This window comes from Xenopus tropicalis, chromosome 8 (assembly GCF_000004195.4).
Source record: "Xenopus tropicalis strain Nigerian chromosome 8, UCB_Xtro_10.0, whole genome shotgun sequence".
Taxonomy (NCBI): domain Eukaryota; kingdom Metazoa; phylum Chordata; class Amphibia; order Anura; family Pipidae; genus Xenopus; species Xenopus tropicalis.
In genome coordinates, this window is record NC_030684.2 from 77,338,517 (window position 1) to 77,356,204 (window position 17,688).

The 17,688-nt window shown below is 40.0% G+C and overlaps 1 protein-coding gene across 1 annotated transcript in view; it reads right to left on the reverse strand.

Moving 5' to 3' along the window:
- Nucleotides 1–17,688, reverse strand: part of hhipl1l (HHIP-like protein 1 like) — a 29,470-nt gene that overhangs the window by 10,134 nt on the left and 1,648 nt on the right. Inside the window, exons 2-4 of the mRNA XM_002940609.5 lie at nucleotides 10,360–11,006; nucleotides 7,968–8,111; nucleotides 6,796–7,124 (exon numbers count right to left, since the gene is read on the reverse strand). Of these exons, the coding sequence (XP_002940655.2) occupies nucleotides 6,796–7,124; nucleotides 7,968–8,111; nucleotides 10,360–11,006 (1,120 nt within the window). The remainder of the gene's footprint in view (nucleotides 1–6,795; nucleotides 7,125–7,967; nucleotides 8,112–10,359; nucleotides 11,007–17,688) is intronic.

Consider the following 17,688-nt stretch of genomic DNA (forward strand, 5'->3'; position numbering starts at 1 on the left):
GATAGGATTGGGAATTCCCGTGACTGTTGCTGATTGTGAAAGAGGAATCACTTCAGAAGCACAAGACAGGGCTGTTCAGTTTGGCTCAGACTTGTTTATACTCTGGAGCTAGGATCCTGGAAACTATTAGTTTAGTTTATCTTTCTGAAATTTTGTGTCCAGGGGCAAAAGTGATATATTTTGTGTGCTTATTCTCTCAGAATACCATGCCCCAGGGGGCACCTGAGAAAAACAGACATAGCAGTGAAAGACTCAGAAACACATCAAAAGGGACATTTATGTATATTAGATGCACCTTATTAAAAGGGGAACTGTGGCTTATTTAAGTGAAAGTAGGACTGGACTTTATTTTCTTATGGGCTTAATCAAAACAATTTTATTTTTTTTTACCTTAGGACTGAAAGTGAAGAATTATTCACAGTTCATCAATAACTAGATCAATTCGAGAACCAGTGACATACAGTATGTAATGGATATTTCAGATGAAATTTAAAGGACGGGAAACTAAATTGCTATGGGCTGATTTATACAAGAGGTATGCACATTTTGCTACAGGCACCTGTGCTTTGCCTGCCAGAATAAACATCTTCAGTGTACATAAACTTGGGTACAAAACATCTCCATAGACACAGATGCTGTACCCCACTGTATAATGTATTTAGGATCTGGACTTATTGTTTATACAAGTCACTGTACCATTATTTACAAGTGCATACTGTGTATGTGTATATAACGTGCAGCGTAGCAGTAAAGAGAGACTAAAGTTTTTCACATGGCTATGGGCACCTGGGAAAGTAAGGCAATGGCTAGCCCCATGTAAAATTTCAAAATTAAATGCTGTATAAATCTGTTTGCTCTCTCTTAACTGATGCATTTTGAAAAAAACATGATTCTTGTGACAGTATTACTTTAACTACTGAAACACAAATGATTTCAAAACTCTTCTACTGCCACCCCATAATCATAAGACTGTAAATGCAACCCACATAATACTACATAATAAAATAATTAAAATGAAATAATTTCCCAGAGTCTGCTGCATGCATGCGAATTAGATTTGCCCTATAATATACATACAGTATAGTCACATATTCATTTAGCAACTAACCAGACCTGACATAGGGCTAAAGTAATAACCAGCTGCTGCTGAAATTGGTGGACTGGATGTACCTGTTTCCAGTTTGAAGAACATATGCTGATTTAGTTACAGCTAAGTGCCAAGGTGAGAACACCAGATCCTTCAAACCATTTTGCTGTGTTTATTTTGGAAGACATTTGCCACCTTGGTTTACCTACACAGAGAATGTTATTGTTCAGGCAGGTTACATGAGGTACAGTAGATATACAGGTGCGCACCTGCATAAATTTGATATAACCTTTATTAACTGACTACCTCTTTTCACTTACTTGGTCAGAAACTATAAATGAAACAATGTTATATTTATTCAGATATACTGGGATTTATTTATTAAGACAGCAAATTATGCAACGTTGGTCTACCTCTTTTCCACCAATACCCCTATTACCAAAAATGAGTTTAATATTCTGTGTGTTTGACAAATAGTGCACTAATTGCCATGTCAATAACCCTTTGCCCACTGGTAGCAAGTGATTACATGGCCCCTCTTACTGCTGCATATTAGGATAGAATGCACCAATGTGAATGCTGAATTAAGCTTAATACTAGAATACCTATACTAACAGAGCTTTATGAGATCTCTCTGCATACACCGTGGGCAATTACTAGAGGGTTGTTCTTGCTGTTGCTATGTGTGAACTTTTGCATTCCATGCTGTTTTCTTGCTGACCACATGCCAGTGACTTTTTATATCTGAATTCTTGTAACTGGATTATAACAGTACAGAAGGATTATGGAAGTTGATAAGGAAAACCGTGGCCACCAGCCTTAGGCTAAGTCACACACCTCATTTTTTCTGCTGGCTTTTTTTCCATCAGAGGAAAAACCACTTATTCAGCCTCCTACCACTCTGTACAGTGGCTTGCAAAAGTATTCGGCCCCCTTGAACTTTTCCACATTTTGTCACATTACAGCCACAAACATGAATCAATTTTATTGGAATTCCACGTGAAAGACCAATACAAAGTGGTGTACATGTGAGAAGTGGAACGAAAATCATACAGGATTCCAAACATTTTTTAGAAATAAATAACTGCAAAGTGGGGTGTGCGTAATTATTCAGCCCCCTTTGGTCTGAGTGCAGTCAGTTGCCCATAGACATTGCCTGATGAGTGCTAATGACTAAATAGAGTGCACCTGTGTGTAATCTAATGTCAGTACAAATACAGCTGCTCTGTGACGGCCTCAGAGGTTGTCTAAGGGAATATTGGGAGCAACAACACCATGAAGTCCAAAGAACACACCAGACAGGTCAGGGATAAAGTTATTGAGAAATTTAAAGCAGGCTTAGGCTACAAAAAGATTTCCAAAGCCTTGAACATCCCACGGAGCACTGTTCAAGCGATCATTCAGAAATGGAAGGAGTATGGCACAACTGTAAACCTACCAAGACAAGGCTGTCCACCTAAACTCACAGGCCGAACAAGGAGAGCGCTGATCAGAAATGCAGCCAAGAGGCCCATGGTGACTCTGAACGAGCTGCAGAGATCTACAGCTCAGGTGGGGGAATCTGTCCATAGGACAACTATTAGTCGTGCACTACACAAAGTTGGCCTTTATGGAAAAGTGGCAAGGAGAAAGCCATTGTTAACAGAAAACCATAAGAAGTCCCGTTTGCAGTTTGCCACAAGCCATGTGGGAGACACAGCAAACATGTGGAAGAAGGTGCTCTGGTCAGATGAGACCAAAATGGAACTTTTTGGCCAAAATGCAAAACGCTATGTGTGGCGGAAAACTAACACTGCACATCACTCTGAACACACCATCCAAACTGTCAAATATGGTGGTGGCAGCATCATGCTCTGGGGGTGCTTCTCTTCAGCAGGGACAGGGAAGCTGGTCAGAGTTGATGGGAAGATGGATGGAGCCAAATACAGGGCAATCTTGGAAGAAAACCTTTTGGAGTCTGCAAAAGACTTGAGACTGGGGCAGAGGTTCACCTTCCAGCAGGACAACGACCCTAAACATAAAGCCAGGGCAACAATGGAATGGTTTAAAACAAAACATATCCATGTGTTAGAATGGCCCAGTCAAAGTCCAGATCTAAATCCAATCGAGAATCTGTGGCAAGATCTGAAAACTGCTGTTCACAAACGCTGTCCATCTAATCTGACTGAGCTGGAGCTGTTTTGCAAAGAAGAATGGGCAAGGATTTCAGTCTCTAGATGTGCAAAGCTGGTAGAGACATACCCTAAAAGACTGGCAGCTGTAATTGCAGCAAAAGGTGGTTCTACAAAGTATTGACTCAGGGGGCTGAATAATTACACACACCCCACTTTGCAGTTATTTATTTGTAAAAAATGTTTGGAATCATGTATGATTTTCGTTCCACTTCTCACGTGTACACCACTTTGTATTGGTCTTTCACATGGAATTCAAATAAAATTGATTCATGTTTGTGGCTGTAATGTGACAAAATGTGGAAAAGTTCAAGGGGGCCGAATACTTTTGCAAGCCACTGTATATGTATTTTATGATAAGAATGCAGTCTGCATCGTACTGTGCACAGGGGCCAGATTTCAGCCCTACAATGCACACAAGCATATCAACCTGAAATACACCTTGTGTGAGCAGTGACAATTAGATTGCAGTCCTGGAACTGCACACATACAGTGAGGAACATAAGTATTTGAACACCCTGCGATTTTGCAAGTTCTCCTACTTAGAAATCATGGAGGGGTCTGAAATTCACATTGTAGGTGCATTCCCACTGTGAGAGACAGCATTTAAAAAAAAAAAAATCAGGAAATCACATTGTATGATTTTTAAAGAATGTATTTGTATTGCACTGCTGCACATAAGTATTTGAACACCTGGCAATCAGCAAGAATTCTGGCTCTCAAAGACCTGTTACTCTGCCTTTAAATAGTCCACGTCTACTCCACTCATTAATCTGAATTAGTGGCACCTGTCTGAGCTCTTTAAAGACACCTGTCCACCCCACAGTCAGTCAGACTCCAACTACTACCATGGGCAAGACCAAAGAGCTGTCAAAAGACACCAGAGACAAAATTGTGGACCTCCACAAGGCTGGAAAGGGCTATGGGGCAATTGCCAAGCAGCTTGGTGAAAATAGATCAACTGTTGGAGCAATTGTTAGAAAATGGAAGAGGCTAAAGACGACTGTCAGTCTCCCAAGGACTGGGACTCCATGCAAGATCTCACCTCGTGGGGTATCACTCATGATAAGAAAGGTGAGAAATCGGCCCAGAACTACAAGGGAGGAGCTGGTATATGACATGAAGAGAGCTGGGACCACAGTTTCAAAGGTCACTGTCGGTGGAACACTACGCCGTCATGGTTTCAAATCATGCATTGCACGGAAGGTTTCCCTGCTCAAGTCATCACATGTCCAGGCCCATCTGAAGTTTGCCAATGGCCATCTGGATGATCCAGAGGAGGCATGGGAGAAAATCATGTGGTCAGATGAGACCAAAGTAGTGGTCTAAACTTCACTCGCCGTGTTTGGAGGAGTTGCATCCCAAGAACATCATCCCTACTGTGAAGCATGGGGGTGGTAACATCATGCTTTGGGGGTACTTTTCTGTGAAGGGGACAGGGTGACTGCACCGTATTTAGGAGAGGATGAATGGGGCTATGTATTGTGAGATTTTGAGCAACAACCTCCTTCCCTCAGTCAGAGCATTGAAGATGGGTCGTGGCTGGGTCTTCCAACATGACAATGCCCCGAAGCACTCAGCAGGATAACAAAGGAGTGGCTCTGTAAGAGGCATATCAAGGTTCTAGAGTGGCCTAGCCAGTCTCCAGACCTAAATCCAATAGAAAATCTTTGGAGGGAGCTAAAACTTTGTGTTGCTCAGCGACAGTCCCGAAACCTGACAGATCTAGAGGAGATCTGTGTGGAGGAGTGGGCCAAAATCCCTGTTGCAGTGTCTGCAAACCTGGTCAAGAACTACAGGAAACATTTGACCTCTGTAAATGCAAACAAAGGCTTCTGTACCAAATATTAACACTGATTTTCTCAGGTGTTCAAATACTTATGTGCAGCAGTGCAATACAAATACATTCTTTAAAAATCATACAATGTGATTTCCTGATTTTTTTTTTTTTTTTAATGCTGTCCCTCACAGTGGGAATGCACCTACAATGTGAATTTCAGACCCCTCAATGATTTCTAAGTGGGAGAACTTGCAAAATTGCAGGGTGTTCAAATACTTATGTTCCTCACTGTACAATGGATGGTAGGAGGCTGAATAGGTGGGTTTTTTCAGTGGTGTAAAAATGCTGCATGTGACATTATTCTAAAAGTGCAAGCAAAGTGTAAGTCAGTAACACCATCATAAAAGCTAGTGAAAATATGGCAAAAGCAAAATAATAAAACAATGATAGTTTACCATGCTTCCTCAACAAAACTGCTAACAAATCAAACTTGCTGTGTGTCATTAGTGTATTGCGGTTTGCTGACTATTGCTGGAATAAACCATAAAGAGATAGAAAGATGAAATCAATCAGTTACTCATAGCATGAGTGCAACTGGAAAAGTTAGCTATAGATAACTATATATACAGTTATGTAGTTACGTAGTTATATAGGGTTGAAAGACCATCAAGTTCAAATTTTGTTTATATATTTATATATAAACAACTAAGAGAAAAGTAAAGACTATTTGTAATCTCTAACATGCTAGAGTAGTGGTTCCCAAAATGTGGAGCTGATTCAAGTCTGAATGCCTGTTAGGCTGATGCCACACGTGGCGTTTTTACGCTGCGTATTTTCTAATTCTCTCGGCGGCTGAAAAACGCCTGATATCATCATCCATAGAAATAACTTGAAAAGACGCGAAGCAAACCACACAAAGCGTAAATACGCTAGAAAACGCCTTAGCACGGATTTTTCAAGCGTAGGCTGAAATACGCCAGTACTTGCAAAGCAAGCTATTCCTATGTATACACAAAGGCAGCTGCCAGACCTAGCAGAAATACGCAGCGTTTTTTGCTATTTCACACTATTAGCACCATGGCAACGGGATTTGCTTACGTCACCAGTTCTAGGCTGAAAAACGCCATGTGTGGCTTGTGTGGCGTTTTTAGGCTGAGAAAAAACGCAGCGTAAAAACGCCACGTGTGGCATCAGCCTTAGGCTGTGAATTGCTATTCTAAATACAGCCCTGACCTTCAATCCAAGCTTGAGTGAGATTTGGGATGAATATGCTGTTCTAGATACAGGCCCAGACTGACAATTTGTGGATCTGTGGCAAATGCCAGAGGGGCTGCTCTAAGATGCCATAGACAGTTGCTATTTATTGGGCTGGTGGGGGGCTGTCTGGGCCTCTGTGTACCTGCAATGCCAGGGCCTATTTTGAATCCCAGTTCAGACCTACCTAGATATTCTTAAATCTGTGACCAAATGACTGAAACACAAATATTTTTCCTATATCCGTGCTCATTTTATGAGCTAAGGTTCCTTGAACAACGGTTGTACCTTCAATGGGGACCTGGCTAGAGGCTGAACCTTGTAATGTTGATTGAACTGGAAACATTTGGCAACCACTGCACTAGGGTTTAGAGGTTTTTTTTTAAAAAAAACATGATGAACTAAATAGAGGCAAACAAATTATTAGAGGGTTTATAATTGTTAAGCTTCTCTAGGGCTTGAGTGTTTTCAGTTACCATAATAATGTGACTCCTAATACTTACCAAGCGAGGCATTTTTGCACAAATTTTTGTCATAACAGGAGAAGCCTTCCTTCGCCCTCCAGCCATAATTGCCCCCTTTCTGAATGAGATCCACTTCCTCGAACTTGTTCTGTCCTACATCCCCACAAAAGATTCTTCCACGGCCAATGCCGGTTTCTGGATCACCTCTGTCCACTGAGCAGCGCCACATATTTCTGGCACCATAGGCAAACACCTCTGCCCGTGCACCACGTTCCCGCAGGAATGGATTGTCAGGTGGGATACGATATGGGGGTCCCATTTCATTCCCAGTAACACTGATTCGAAGCACTTTCCCAAGAAGAGAAGACCTGTAGTATTAATAAACAGCAGTGAAATAAGACTTAAGGAAACATCTATGGTAGGGATACCAGACCTTGGTTGGTACGGGGCCCCTGTGGTGGCAGCCCCAGTGAGTCCTGCACCCCCCAGTTTGACCCTGCTTCTAGCTGGAATTTCTAGACATGTCCCTGAATCTTCAAGTGATCTGGTAACTATGATGTAAGTAATAACCCCTATCATATACAATAGTGATAAGAAAAGAAAGTAGCACTTCTTGGATATATATGTAGAAAAGTAACTTTTGAAAAATAACAGCTCAAAAAAAAATAGCTTGCAGCTATTAGAAGTAAAGGTCAGATTGTCAGATACAATGTATATTTCTAATACGAGATATTAATACAGGTGCTGCTTGACTGACTGTCAAATGGGAATATAATGCTTTATGGAGATTTTGTCATCATCATCTAAAGATGCTGCTCTGAAACATCGAAATATGTGTCAGACCTTAATCTTACAGAATAATATTACAGGCCCCAGTTTATGGCTGCTATATGTTATATGATCCTTCATTTATATACAGACAATCCAAATCACTCAAAAAAATCTAGAATTTGAGAAAATGTTACATTTGGTGTATCCATCAGTATGCAAGAACCATGAAAAATCTTTAAAATACATACTTATAATAATGTAGAATATTATATTTTCTCAGTAATGTCATGTGTGTCATATGACTCACCTTCTCAATATTATTTTAATGTGATGAACAGTGATTGTTTTTCATTAAAAATGATATTGTAGCATAATCCATTGCTAATACATCTAGGCCACAATAATAAACCTTACATGATGTGCATTTCCCACAAACTCACTTATTCTGGGCATTTCCGAACTCTCCAAAGGGGTCTCCAGCTCTGCCCCCATCCCCTGTAAAAATGTACAGGTATCCGTCTGTGCCAAAGAGGATCTGCCCTCCATTGTGGTTAGAAGCCGGCTCAGTCACCTCCAGAATTACCCTGAAGGATTAGAACGAGTGATATCATCATTATTCATAATGTGCTGAGCAGGGGTGTTATAATACAGAATGCAGAACCAGAGGCTATGTAGAAGGTATAGAAAACTACCTGTCCTGTGTGATATGCTAAAACATCAGCTCATTATAGGAAGATACCCCAAACTATACAGATGTCTTCACCTCACTGTATACATACAAATATATACACAATCTTACATATGTAACATGGTCTTAGCACAAAAAGAAAGAACAAACTGCAAACTCTGTTATGAGTGAATATAGCAATACTATGACCTGTGTATTGCATTCTGTGTAATGAGTCTAGGATTTTGTGCCCTGTAGTAGCAGATGTTATAATGTTATACTCAGCTTTAGCACCACAAATATTTATGATGGCTAGAAAACTCTGTCACATACACTCAGATTCCAGAGACAAATAAATCAAATCCGGTCTCTGTCTGTCATCAGTTCTGTTCTATCCCAAAATGACAGGGCCGATAATAACAGGGTTAGTGTAGCTATAAACGTGCTTGGAGCCTAGAGCTATAACGGTTTCTCAGTAACGATGGGGCAGAGTGAGGGGCATTTCATTTCATTTCTCAGAGTTTGTTTAACTGCAGCCAACATTTATATTCTGGACAAGGAATGGATGGGAAAAGTGAGCAGATCACACTGTGCCTCTTATATTGACAGTGCAGCAGACTGGTACAAGTAAATAACCATAGTAATCAGACATTTTGATCCATTACTTTAACAGCTGATCAAAGCTAACTGGCTGCCATTGGTTACTTTATAAGAGCTAAATTGAATCTCTTTATTAATTTGTGATTGACCCGCCTAACCTGGCACCAAACAGCAATGAAAGCAGTTTTGTGCAATTATTGTTACATTAGAGAAACGTCTGCTGATTAAACAGGTACTATATGGATGTCATTTTGAGCAGTTGTTAAATACAGTGAAAGCCAAAGGAATGTGCATGCCTCACGCTATACACATAGCTTTACCTTAGAAACAAAAATGAACGCTTTTATACCCTCACTTATGGAAAACATGGGCAGAGGAATGCAAATTACTTCTTTATGTCCCTGTGGCCAACCATGCATTCAGAACTGCGGGCTTAGTAGCACAGATACAACCATACAGTTCAGAACCCTAAATCCAAACATGCAAACACCTTGGGGCACATTTACTTATCCACGAATGCTCCGACCGTTTGCTTGATCGGTCCAATCGTATTTTTCGCAACTTTTTCGTACCTTGCCTGATTTTTAGTGCGAAAAAAATCGGATCGGTTTTGCCGCTGTTTACAATCGTTCGGTATGAAAAATTTGTTACTTTCGGATCGCCAATACGATATTATCGTGACTAATACGATTTTTTCTGAAGCATTTTCGTGATATTTGCGATCTTCAGAAATTATTTTTTTTTTCCCCATTCGGGATTCGAACTCGTGTTTTGATAAATCTGCCCCCATGTGTCAATTTTACTAGTTTTCCAACGGAATATAAAAGACTAATTTACATATCACAGCATTTTGGTTATAAGGCAACATTATATCAGCCCCTACGCTGGCGTGGATACATTGTGTTGGCATGGGTGCAGGTAGATGGAGCAGATTTCAGATCTAAAATACACAAGTATGCATTTCAATGCCAAAATCCGATCTGACGCAGTGGTTCCAGGTACAGGAAAGGGCTGATGCTAGAGTAGGGGTTGATTCTTGGCCTGAGTTTAAACACAGGCCGAGAATCAGCCCCATCTGGAATAAGTCTAAAAGTTGTGTGTTTGCTTCAAAAATCCTGCCCTAGTTTATATAAACAAAGCTACTTTGTAGCCATGGGGGTAGCTTTTCAAATTGAAATGGGACTAAATGGCACTGGATCCACAAAAATTACTAGAGCTTAGCCACTACGTGTTGTGCCTTCATGTCTCTCAGCATTATAAATATAATGTACCACCTGCACTCAGCGGCTGTTTGACCCAACATAATTTTTAGCCACAGTGGAGACTTAGTGCAACTTTAAACATTTGTGTGTATGGACACAGGTGTCCATAAGGAAAAGGTATAATCAGTGAGGCAAGAACACATTCTCTGGCATCATGACATCATTACACACACATATTAAACTCAATCCCCCATATGTAATAAAAGGTGCTAACTTTGCCCAGTAGCAGTAACCTATAGCAATAGTTAGTATGCCCATAGCATAGGTAGTGCCTTTTATTACATAACCCATATTGTGTTTTACCTTTCTGATTTGTGGTCAGCCTTGTTTACATCATCAGTGGACACATGGAATTCAGAAATCCTTATTTTCTCCTCCTTCTTGGCATGAATAGAGTAATAGACATAGAATTTTCCATTCTGGTGGAAATCTGGATGCATGGCAATACCCAGGAATCCCCTCTCATCTCCTGCCCATGGGGAGGTAAGTACAGCTTTGGAAACATTGAGAAATGGCTTGTCTACTCGTGATCCATTAGGAAGATAAACCCAAATGTAGCCCACCTGTTCAGCTATGAAATAGCGGTGTGTCCCATCATTAGCATGGACCATAGCTACTGGATTACGCAGTCCATTTGCCATCTCTTGTAAACATAGCTGGAGACAACCCTCCTCATCCTCTTTTACCTCCCCTAAGCCACTATTAAGTTCTGCATTAGTAAGGACATTAGGGTAACAATAGTTAACATCATCTAGAGACAGGAAGCTACAAAACTTCCCAAGGTCGCCCTCTATCTCTGTCACATCCCTTTCCTCAATAATCAGGCTAAGGGTGTACCGACATCGGTGCCAGAATTCCGTGCAGTAATTGCCGCACAGTCCTGGAAGATCACGAAGTGGAGTGTTGACATCTTCGGCATCATATAAATGAGCAGCATATGGGGAGCATTCCTAGTGCAACAGACAGAAAGGTTTACTGCAATCATGCGCCATGTACAGGTTTAGGTTTTCGCCAATATGCAAACATGACTGCATTTCATAACAACAGTATGAAACAAGAATTGGGCTGGGAAGATATTATAACTTATGGCATAACACATCAACAGGATCATTATTATATAAGGAAATCAAGACAACTGCATATGTGCTCCTTATTTAAATAATCTACAGTCACAATAGATCTTTGAAAACTGACTTGGTGGTGGCACACTAGGACTGATTTATTTTAAAGCAATGATTTACCTTATATATATTATTGTTCTTTTTATACTGAATTACACTCAGCAAGGCAGCCATGAGGGCTACAGGGGGGCATGGACTGAAAACAAACATTTTCAATTGTGCTGTATGGCATAAGGGGCCTCAGACATTATGCTTGTATGAGGTCACAGTGGATCAAGAACTGAGAAGAGTAAAGACATGTTGCTTTAACCAAACAAGTGGAAGGCAGTTCCATCTATTTAACAATCTGTTCCATCTATCCATGTTAGATATGATTTTAATTATTTTAAGTAAGTAGATGCTTATTTATATCAGCATTGTGCAGATGCATGGCTTTTGAAATGCCATATGTGTGCCATTACTGGCCAGACAATGTGCACAAGTACTCTATAAAAGCATTTGTATCAAGAACAGGAACATTTAGAGCCACATGCACAGGAAGTCTAGTCAGTGCCGAATCCCACACTCTCTTCAACAGATCTCATGCATTTTAGATAACTATGGTTGCAAGAACATTTCTTTACTGATACCCAAGACATAGATTATTTCAGATTTCTTCTAATGAGGAATAGATTCCTTGGTGTTCAAGAAAACTTAAAGACTCTGTACAACTGAATATTACATCTTTCTGTTCAGAGAGTATGAACTTTTTTTTCTCAAACTTGTATTTGCAAATTTAAGTTTGGTCCAGTATAAATCCAAATCTTTGGATTCAAAATTTATGGATTGAGTGTATCCTTATGTTCAACCAGAATGTACATTTTGGAAAAGGATACTGCTAAAACTCATCTGTTATTCATATTTTCTTAAAAGTTTCTGTTGAGGGAATAAAGATGTGTATCTATATAATACAGTGATCCCCAACCAGTGGTTTGTGAGCAACATGTTGCTCACCAACCCCTTGGATGTTGCACCCCATGGCCTCAAAGCAGGTGCTCATTTTTAAATTCCTGGCTTGGAGGCAAGTTTTGGTTGAATAAAAACCAAGTATAATGCCAAACAGAGCCTTCTGTAGGCTGCCAGTCAAAACAGGGTCTACCAAATAGCCAATTAAAGCTCTTGATGGCACCCCCAGTTACTTTTTCCATGCTTGTGTTGCTCCCCAACACCTTTAATAAGTGCAGATGATGTTATCTTTAACATGTCTCTTGAATAATTCACAGTCAAAATACCACCCTTTTAAATAAATATCATAGCACCACGTATGCTATAGTGGACAATAAGACACTTAGGGGCCCATTTACTTACTCACGAACGGGCCGAATGCGTCCGATTGCGTTTTTTTCGTAATGATCGGTATTTTGCGATTTTTTCGGAAAATTATCGCGACTTTTTCGATACCAATACGATTTTTGCGGAAAAACGCGAGTTTTTCGTAGCCATTCCGAAAGTTGAGATTTTTTCGTAGCATTAAAACTTGCGCAAAAAGTTGCAATTTTTTCGTAGTGTTAAAACTTGCGCAAAACGTCGCGCCTTTTAAGTTTTAACGCTACGAAAAAAAGCGCAACTTTTCGCGCAAGTTTTAACGCTACGAAAAAATCGCAACTTTCGGAATGGCTACGAAAAACTCGCGTTTTTTTCGCGCAAATCGTATTGGTAACGAAAAAGTTGCGATAATTTCCGAAAAGTCGTAAAGGCGCCGAAAAAAATCGCAAAAAATACGAAAAAGTCGCAAAATGTTCGTTTTCCAATCGGAATTTTTCCAATTCGGTCGGAATTCGTGTCTTAGTAAATCAGCCCCTTAGCATTGCACAGAAAAAGGGATAGTTTAATCGTAGGCCCTGACTGAGACCAAATACAGCTGCAGGTTTGGCTATATATTTTGGATTTTTAGTGTATTGGGTGTGTTGCATCAGAAAAAAACTCAATGACTTTTATATCTTACAATCCATTTTAAAAATTGCTGGTAACTCTTTGAACATTGAACTACTGTCACATTTTCTGATGCTGTTACATAGAAGCCTAATGATAACCAGGACCATTCTCTCTAACACTGCCTCTATTGGACCATAATAACTTTCTCCTGCCGTATCTCCAAATGTCAGTTTCTCTAACCCTGCCTCCACTGAACTTGTTTGATCTTCTTGATCTTCTTGGGGCTAGCCCCTTTGTAGGGGATTGGAGCATTGGTGAGGAGATTCAACCTCAAGGTCAATTAGTTTGGGATTTAGGGAAAAACCATATATGCTCCCTAGTTTGGAAGATTTATTTGCAGCCCTAGATAGTCTTGAATGAATATTTTTTTATTTATGTAACCTAGGTACAAATTACATTTATCAGGAAGTAATTAATCTACCAATATGTTTTTGGAGTAGGAGAGCAAACCCCCTCAGATATGACATGCAAACTCCTTACAGATAGTGTCCTGTTCTACATTCTAATCTAGCACCCCCTATCCACTACACCACTGTATTACCCACTGATATCTATGGGCATCGTATGACATCAGTGCATGAGTGGTCAAAACCAAAAGTATCAGTAATGCAGCAGACGACTCAGAAGAGGAAGGATACAATCACTAACTTTTCCTGACATTCTTTACAACAGAATAAAAAACTAGTATTTCAAGAACTTACATCCCCCTGTCTGTAAAAGGCACAGTTAATCAAAAGCTTCAGTATTTTTACTTAGTAGGAGCTACTTGTCACAGCTACTAAATGCCACAAAGTACCCTGCCATAGACAATACTAAGAATTGCTTCAGCTTAAACACATATAGAGACAAGTATCAGTTAATATTATGCATTTTCTATTTTTGACAAGTAGCTGCTCTGTGTTGGCTCTGTAGTTGGCTACCTGCGACAGATCTCTGCTATTGCGGGCAACTAACCAGTCCAAAGTGCCTTTCCAGCAGAGATCTATTGCGGGAGACTAACTTTCTCCATGGGGCATTAGACTAAACAGTATTAAATTCTGTAGGAGCAACGTGATCTAATGATAGTTAATGGGTAATATGATCAGTCTAATGGCAGCTAATGGATTAATGGGTGCTTCCAAGTACGCGAACGAGAATTTTTATTATATTTCTTTTCTCTTTTAGCTTTCCCTTCTTTTTACACCCATGTACAGTATAAAATTCCCTGTCAGGCAGAGTTCTACTCTCTTCTTCTGTGGAGATTCCAGTAAAGTCCACAATGAAGCCTTGTGTTGGTTACCTTTATTAATGCGCAGTAATCCCTGTCCAGATGCCAGTCCTAATATTATCTTATAACATTAGCAACCAGGTTCATTGCACAACACCGCCACCATAGCAGTTGAAATGTAGATTTATGCCGGACAGTATATTTTAAAGGAAATATTATCCTATTCAAAAACAGACTTTATCTACCGTTGCCTTTTTGTTTAAATATACAGTGTTGGCTTCCAAAAGACAGACTGTATAATGCCAGTACATCTTGAGCTGTTGACCAGTGGATCAAAACAACTGAGCATTACGCACAAAATGCTCATTGATGTTTCCTAATAATACAATTTTACCAGTTTGCTTGAGGAATGAATGTTATTCATTTATATATATTATAGTAAATGTTTATTTTTTGTTGACTAAAGGTATGGAAATTATGGAAAGCCCCCCTTATCCAGAAAACCCCCGGTCACGAGTATTCTGGCTAACTGGTCCCATCTGTATTTGTCCACTATCACTTCTTCATATGTTGAAGCCATGCTAAGTAATCACTGGTTTCACATCACCCTGCCTTGCCTATTTCAGATCATTCCATTCTTGCAGGCCAAGGTGTATTGTAATATAAAGCTGACAACTTCTGCACCATCCACCCTTTTTTCTTTTTGTCTCTATTCATTGCCTTCTACTAAGCCTAGTACTGTGCATATGACTTTTACTTCTGTATTGGCGGTTCCACACATAACACCTCATTCCCTCCATATTTTGTGAAATACACAGAATACTTAAACACAGAATAGTTTAAGTTCCAAAAACATGCTCTAAAGACATTTTACTGGGTAAGAATGTCAGTCCTATACAGAGATATACAGAGACATAGGAGGTAATTTACTTATCCACAGGGCACAAGAGTATGCCCCTTTCTCTGCACTGGGAAATGCTATATTTTGAAGAACAGAAACCTTGAGTAATTCATAAGGAGCAGAACACAGTGTGCAAAGTGCAAAAAAAAAAAAAAGCCAGATTGTGACCTTTTTTGTACACTGCATTCTGGTACTAGATGTTACAAGCTTTTAGTTAGAAACAAAAGTCAGACTGGGCTGGCAAAACACCAGGAAAAAAACATGGCGGGCCCTGGCCCTTGCAGGCCTGCCGATCCAGGCCCCAATCGATACTTGAATGTTCGTTGAAAGAAGACTAAAATCTAAACGTGTTTGGCCACCTTAATATCCGTTCATTTGGAAGGTCGCGGAACAAGCAGATCTTTCCACTAATATTCCCACACAAGATATCGGAATAATCGATCATTTGACCCTTGGGCCAAACAATCAGATAACAACGACAGGAATAAGACCTGTCGGAGAGAGAACAACTTCAATAAGCTGTTGCGGTCCCTGATCTGGTGGGAAAGGCAAACCTGCCCGAATGATATCTTGCCAATTTTAAGACAGTTATATGTCAAGTAGGCCTGTCGGGTCTGAATGGCAGCTTAAATCTGCCCATGTATGGCAAGCTTTAGCCTGTAGTCCTAAAAAGATTATACGATTAACTAACTATGGCCCAATGTGTTTGAGAACACCCAATTTTATTTGTTCTTAGAGATATTCCTCCCTTGCCATTCTCTTTGCCTTTTGACTTATGTTTGTCCTGATTGAGATTATCAGGATTGGCTGGCAGGATACTGGGAAAAAACCTGGTGGGCCCTGTCAGCCCAGAAGCATCAGCGCTTTCTCGATTACCTCCCTCCCTTAATCATACCTAGGCAACTGTGAGCTGTGAGCCACCCCAGTCTGACTCTGGAGATTATACACAACAATGTCTTTGTTCTTCTTGATTATTCCTAAGGTACCTTAGTCCCATTTTACATAAGGGTAATGCCAAACAGGAAATTTTATTTGTCAAGATGTTTTCAAAACAGATCAGGAAAACAAAATGGAACTAAGGCTGTTTTTGTCAATGGGAATTGTATACTTTGGCGCACAACAAGAATGATTGCCCCAAATGCTCATATTTTTAGGCAATGTTTGTTGCAGTGTCTCTTTATGTGGAGTAATCACCTGACACCAGGCTAACCCATTTTCACCTTTATACACACTGAATTATTTAGAATAACTAAAATGTATTATGCAATAGGCACTTCCAGCTGTGCCATTCTACATAACTATATGTAAAGCATCAAAAATGTAAACGCTATGTCAGCATTGTACTCATTCTTTGTAACAGTAAACCAGAGTGTGGGAGGACAGCAAGGTAAGTTCTGGTAAAGCAGAACTCCATAAATTCCTGTCCTTATTAGGATCTGAGGCTTTCTTTGCAATGCCTCATTAACAGTATATCATTAATCAATGCTTAAGATACATGCAATGCTCTCCTATAGGTTTGTTTAAGTGAAACCTGGTTTGTCTGGTCCTGTTATGAAAGTAGTATTTGGTGTGGGGGATTGGTGCAAAGGAAGAGGATGTCAAAACAGAAAAGAAGAGAAACTGTCAAAATAGTGGCCAGAGGAAGAGGGGGCATAAAACAGGAAATAGAGTGCATTCTGGTATTAAACAAAGGACAATGCAACTTTGTTACCAATAATGCCTAATCTGAAACATTGAGTAATTGTTTATAGCTCACTATTCAGAAATATAGTGAAGAAATATAAGAAATATTGGGAAGCATAGTGCACAATCCTGTTCAGTTCCAGCAAGTGCACCATCTGAATAGAGTTTGTATTCTGTTCCTGTTTTTAAGTGGCTTTCTGCCAAATTACACACTACATCCACTTAAAGAAGCTCACCACAAGGTACTATATTATAAATGTAAAAGCAAAGCCAGGGTATAGTCCAATGAGTTTAGAGAGGAAAATGTTGTAGAGGAATTACAATTAAGGGTGTCTGTAAAGGTGGCCATACATGGGCAGATTTAGGCTGCCATTTCAGGTCCTTTAGACCATTTCAGCAGTTTATCTGCCCATGTACAGGTATGGGGCCCTCCAGCAGGCCTTTCCAACTGATATTTGCCCTAAATAGGGCAGATTGATCTGGCTCATTGATGCAGTCCTCGCTCTGATTGCTCCTATTCCCATCATTGTAATTTGATCTTTTGACCCTAGGGCCAAACAATCAGATTAGCATGATGTTGCCCTCCTTAGGTGGGGATATCAGGAGAGAGATCCGCTTATTTGGTGACCTCGCCAAACATGCGGGTCTTATAGTATACTTATAGTATTTGCATACAGTCATGCATACTGTAAAATCTGAAAGGGAGTATCAGAGGAAGTATCATCTTATCACAAAATTGGTATGAC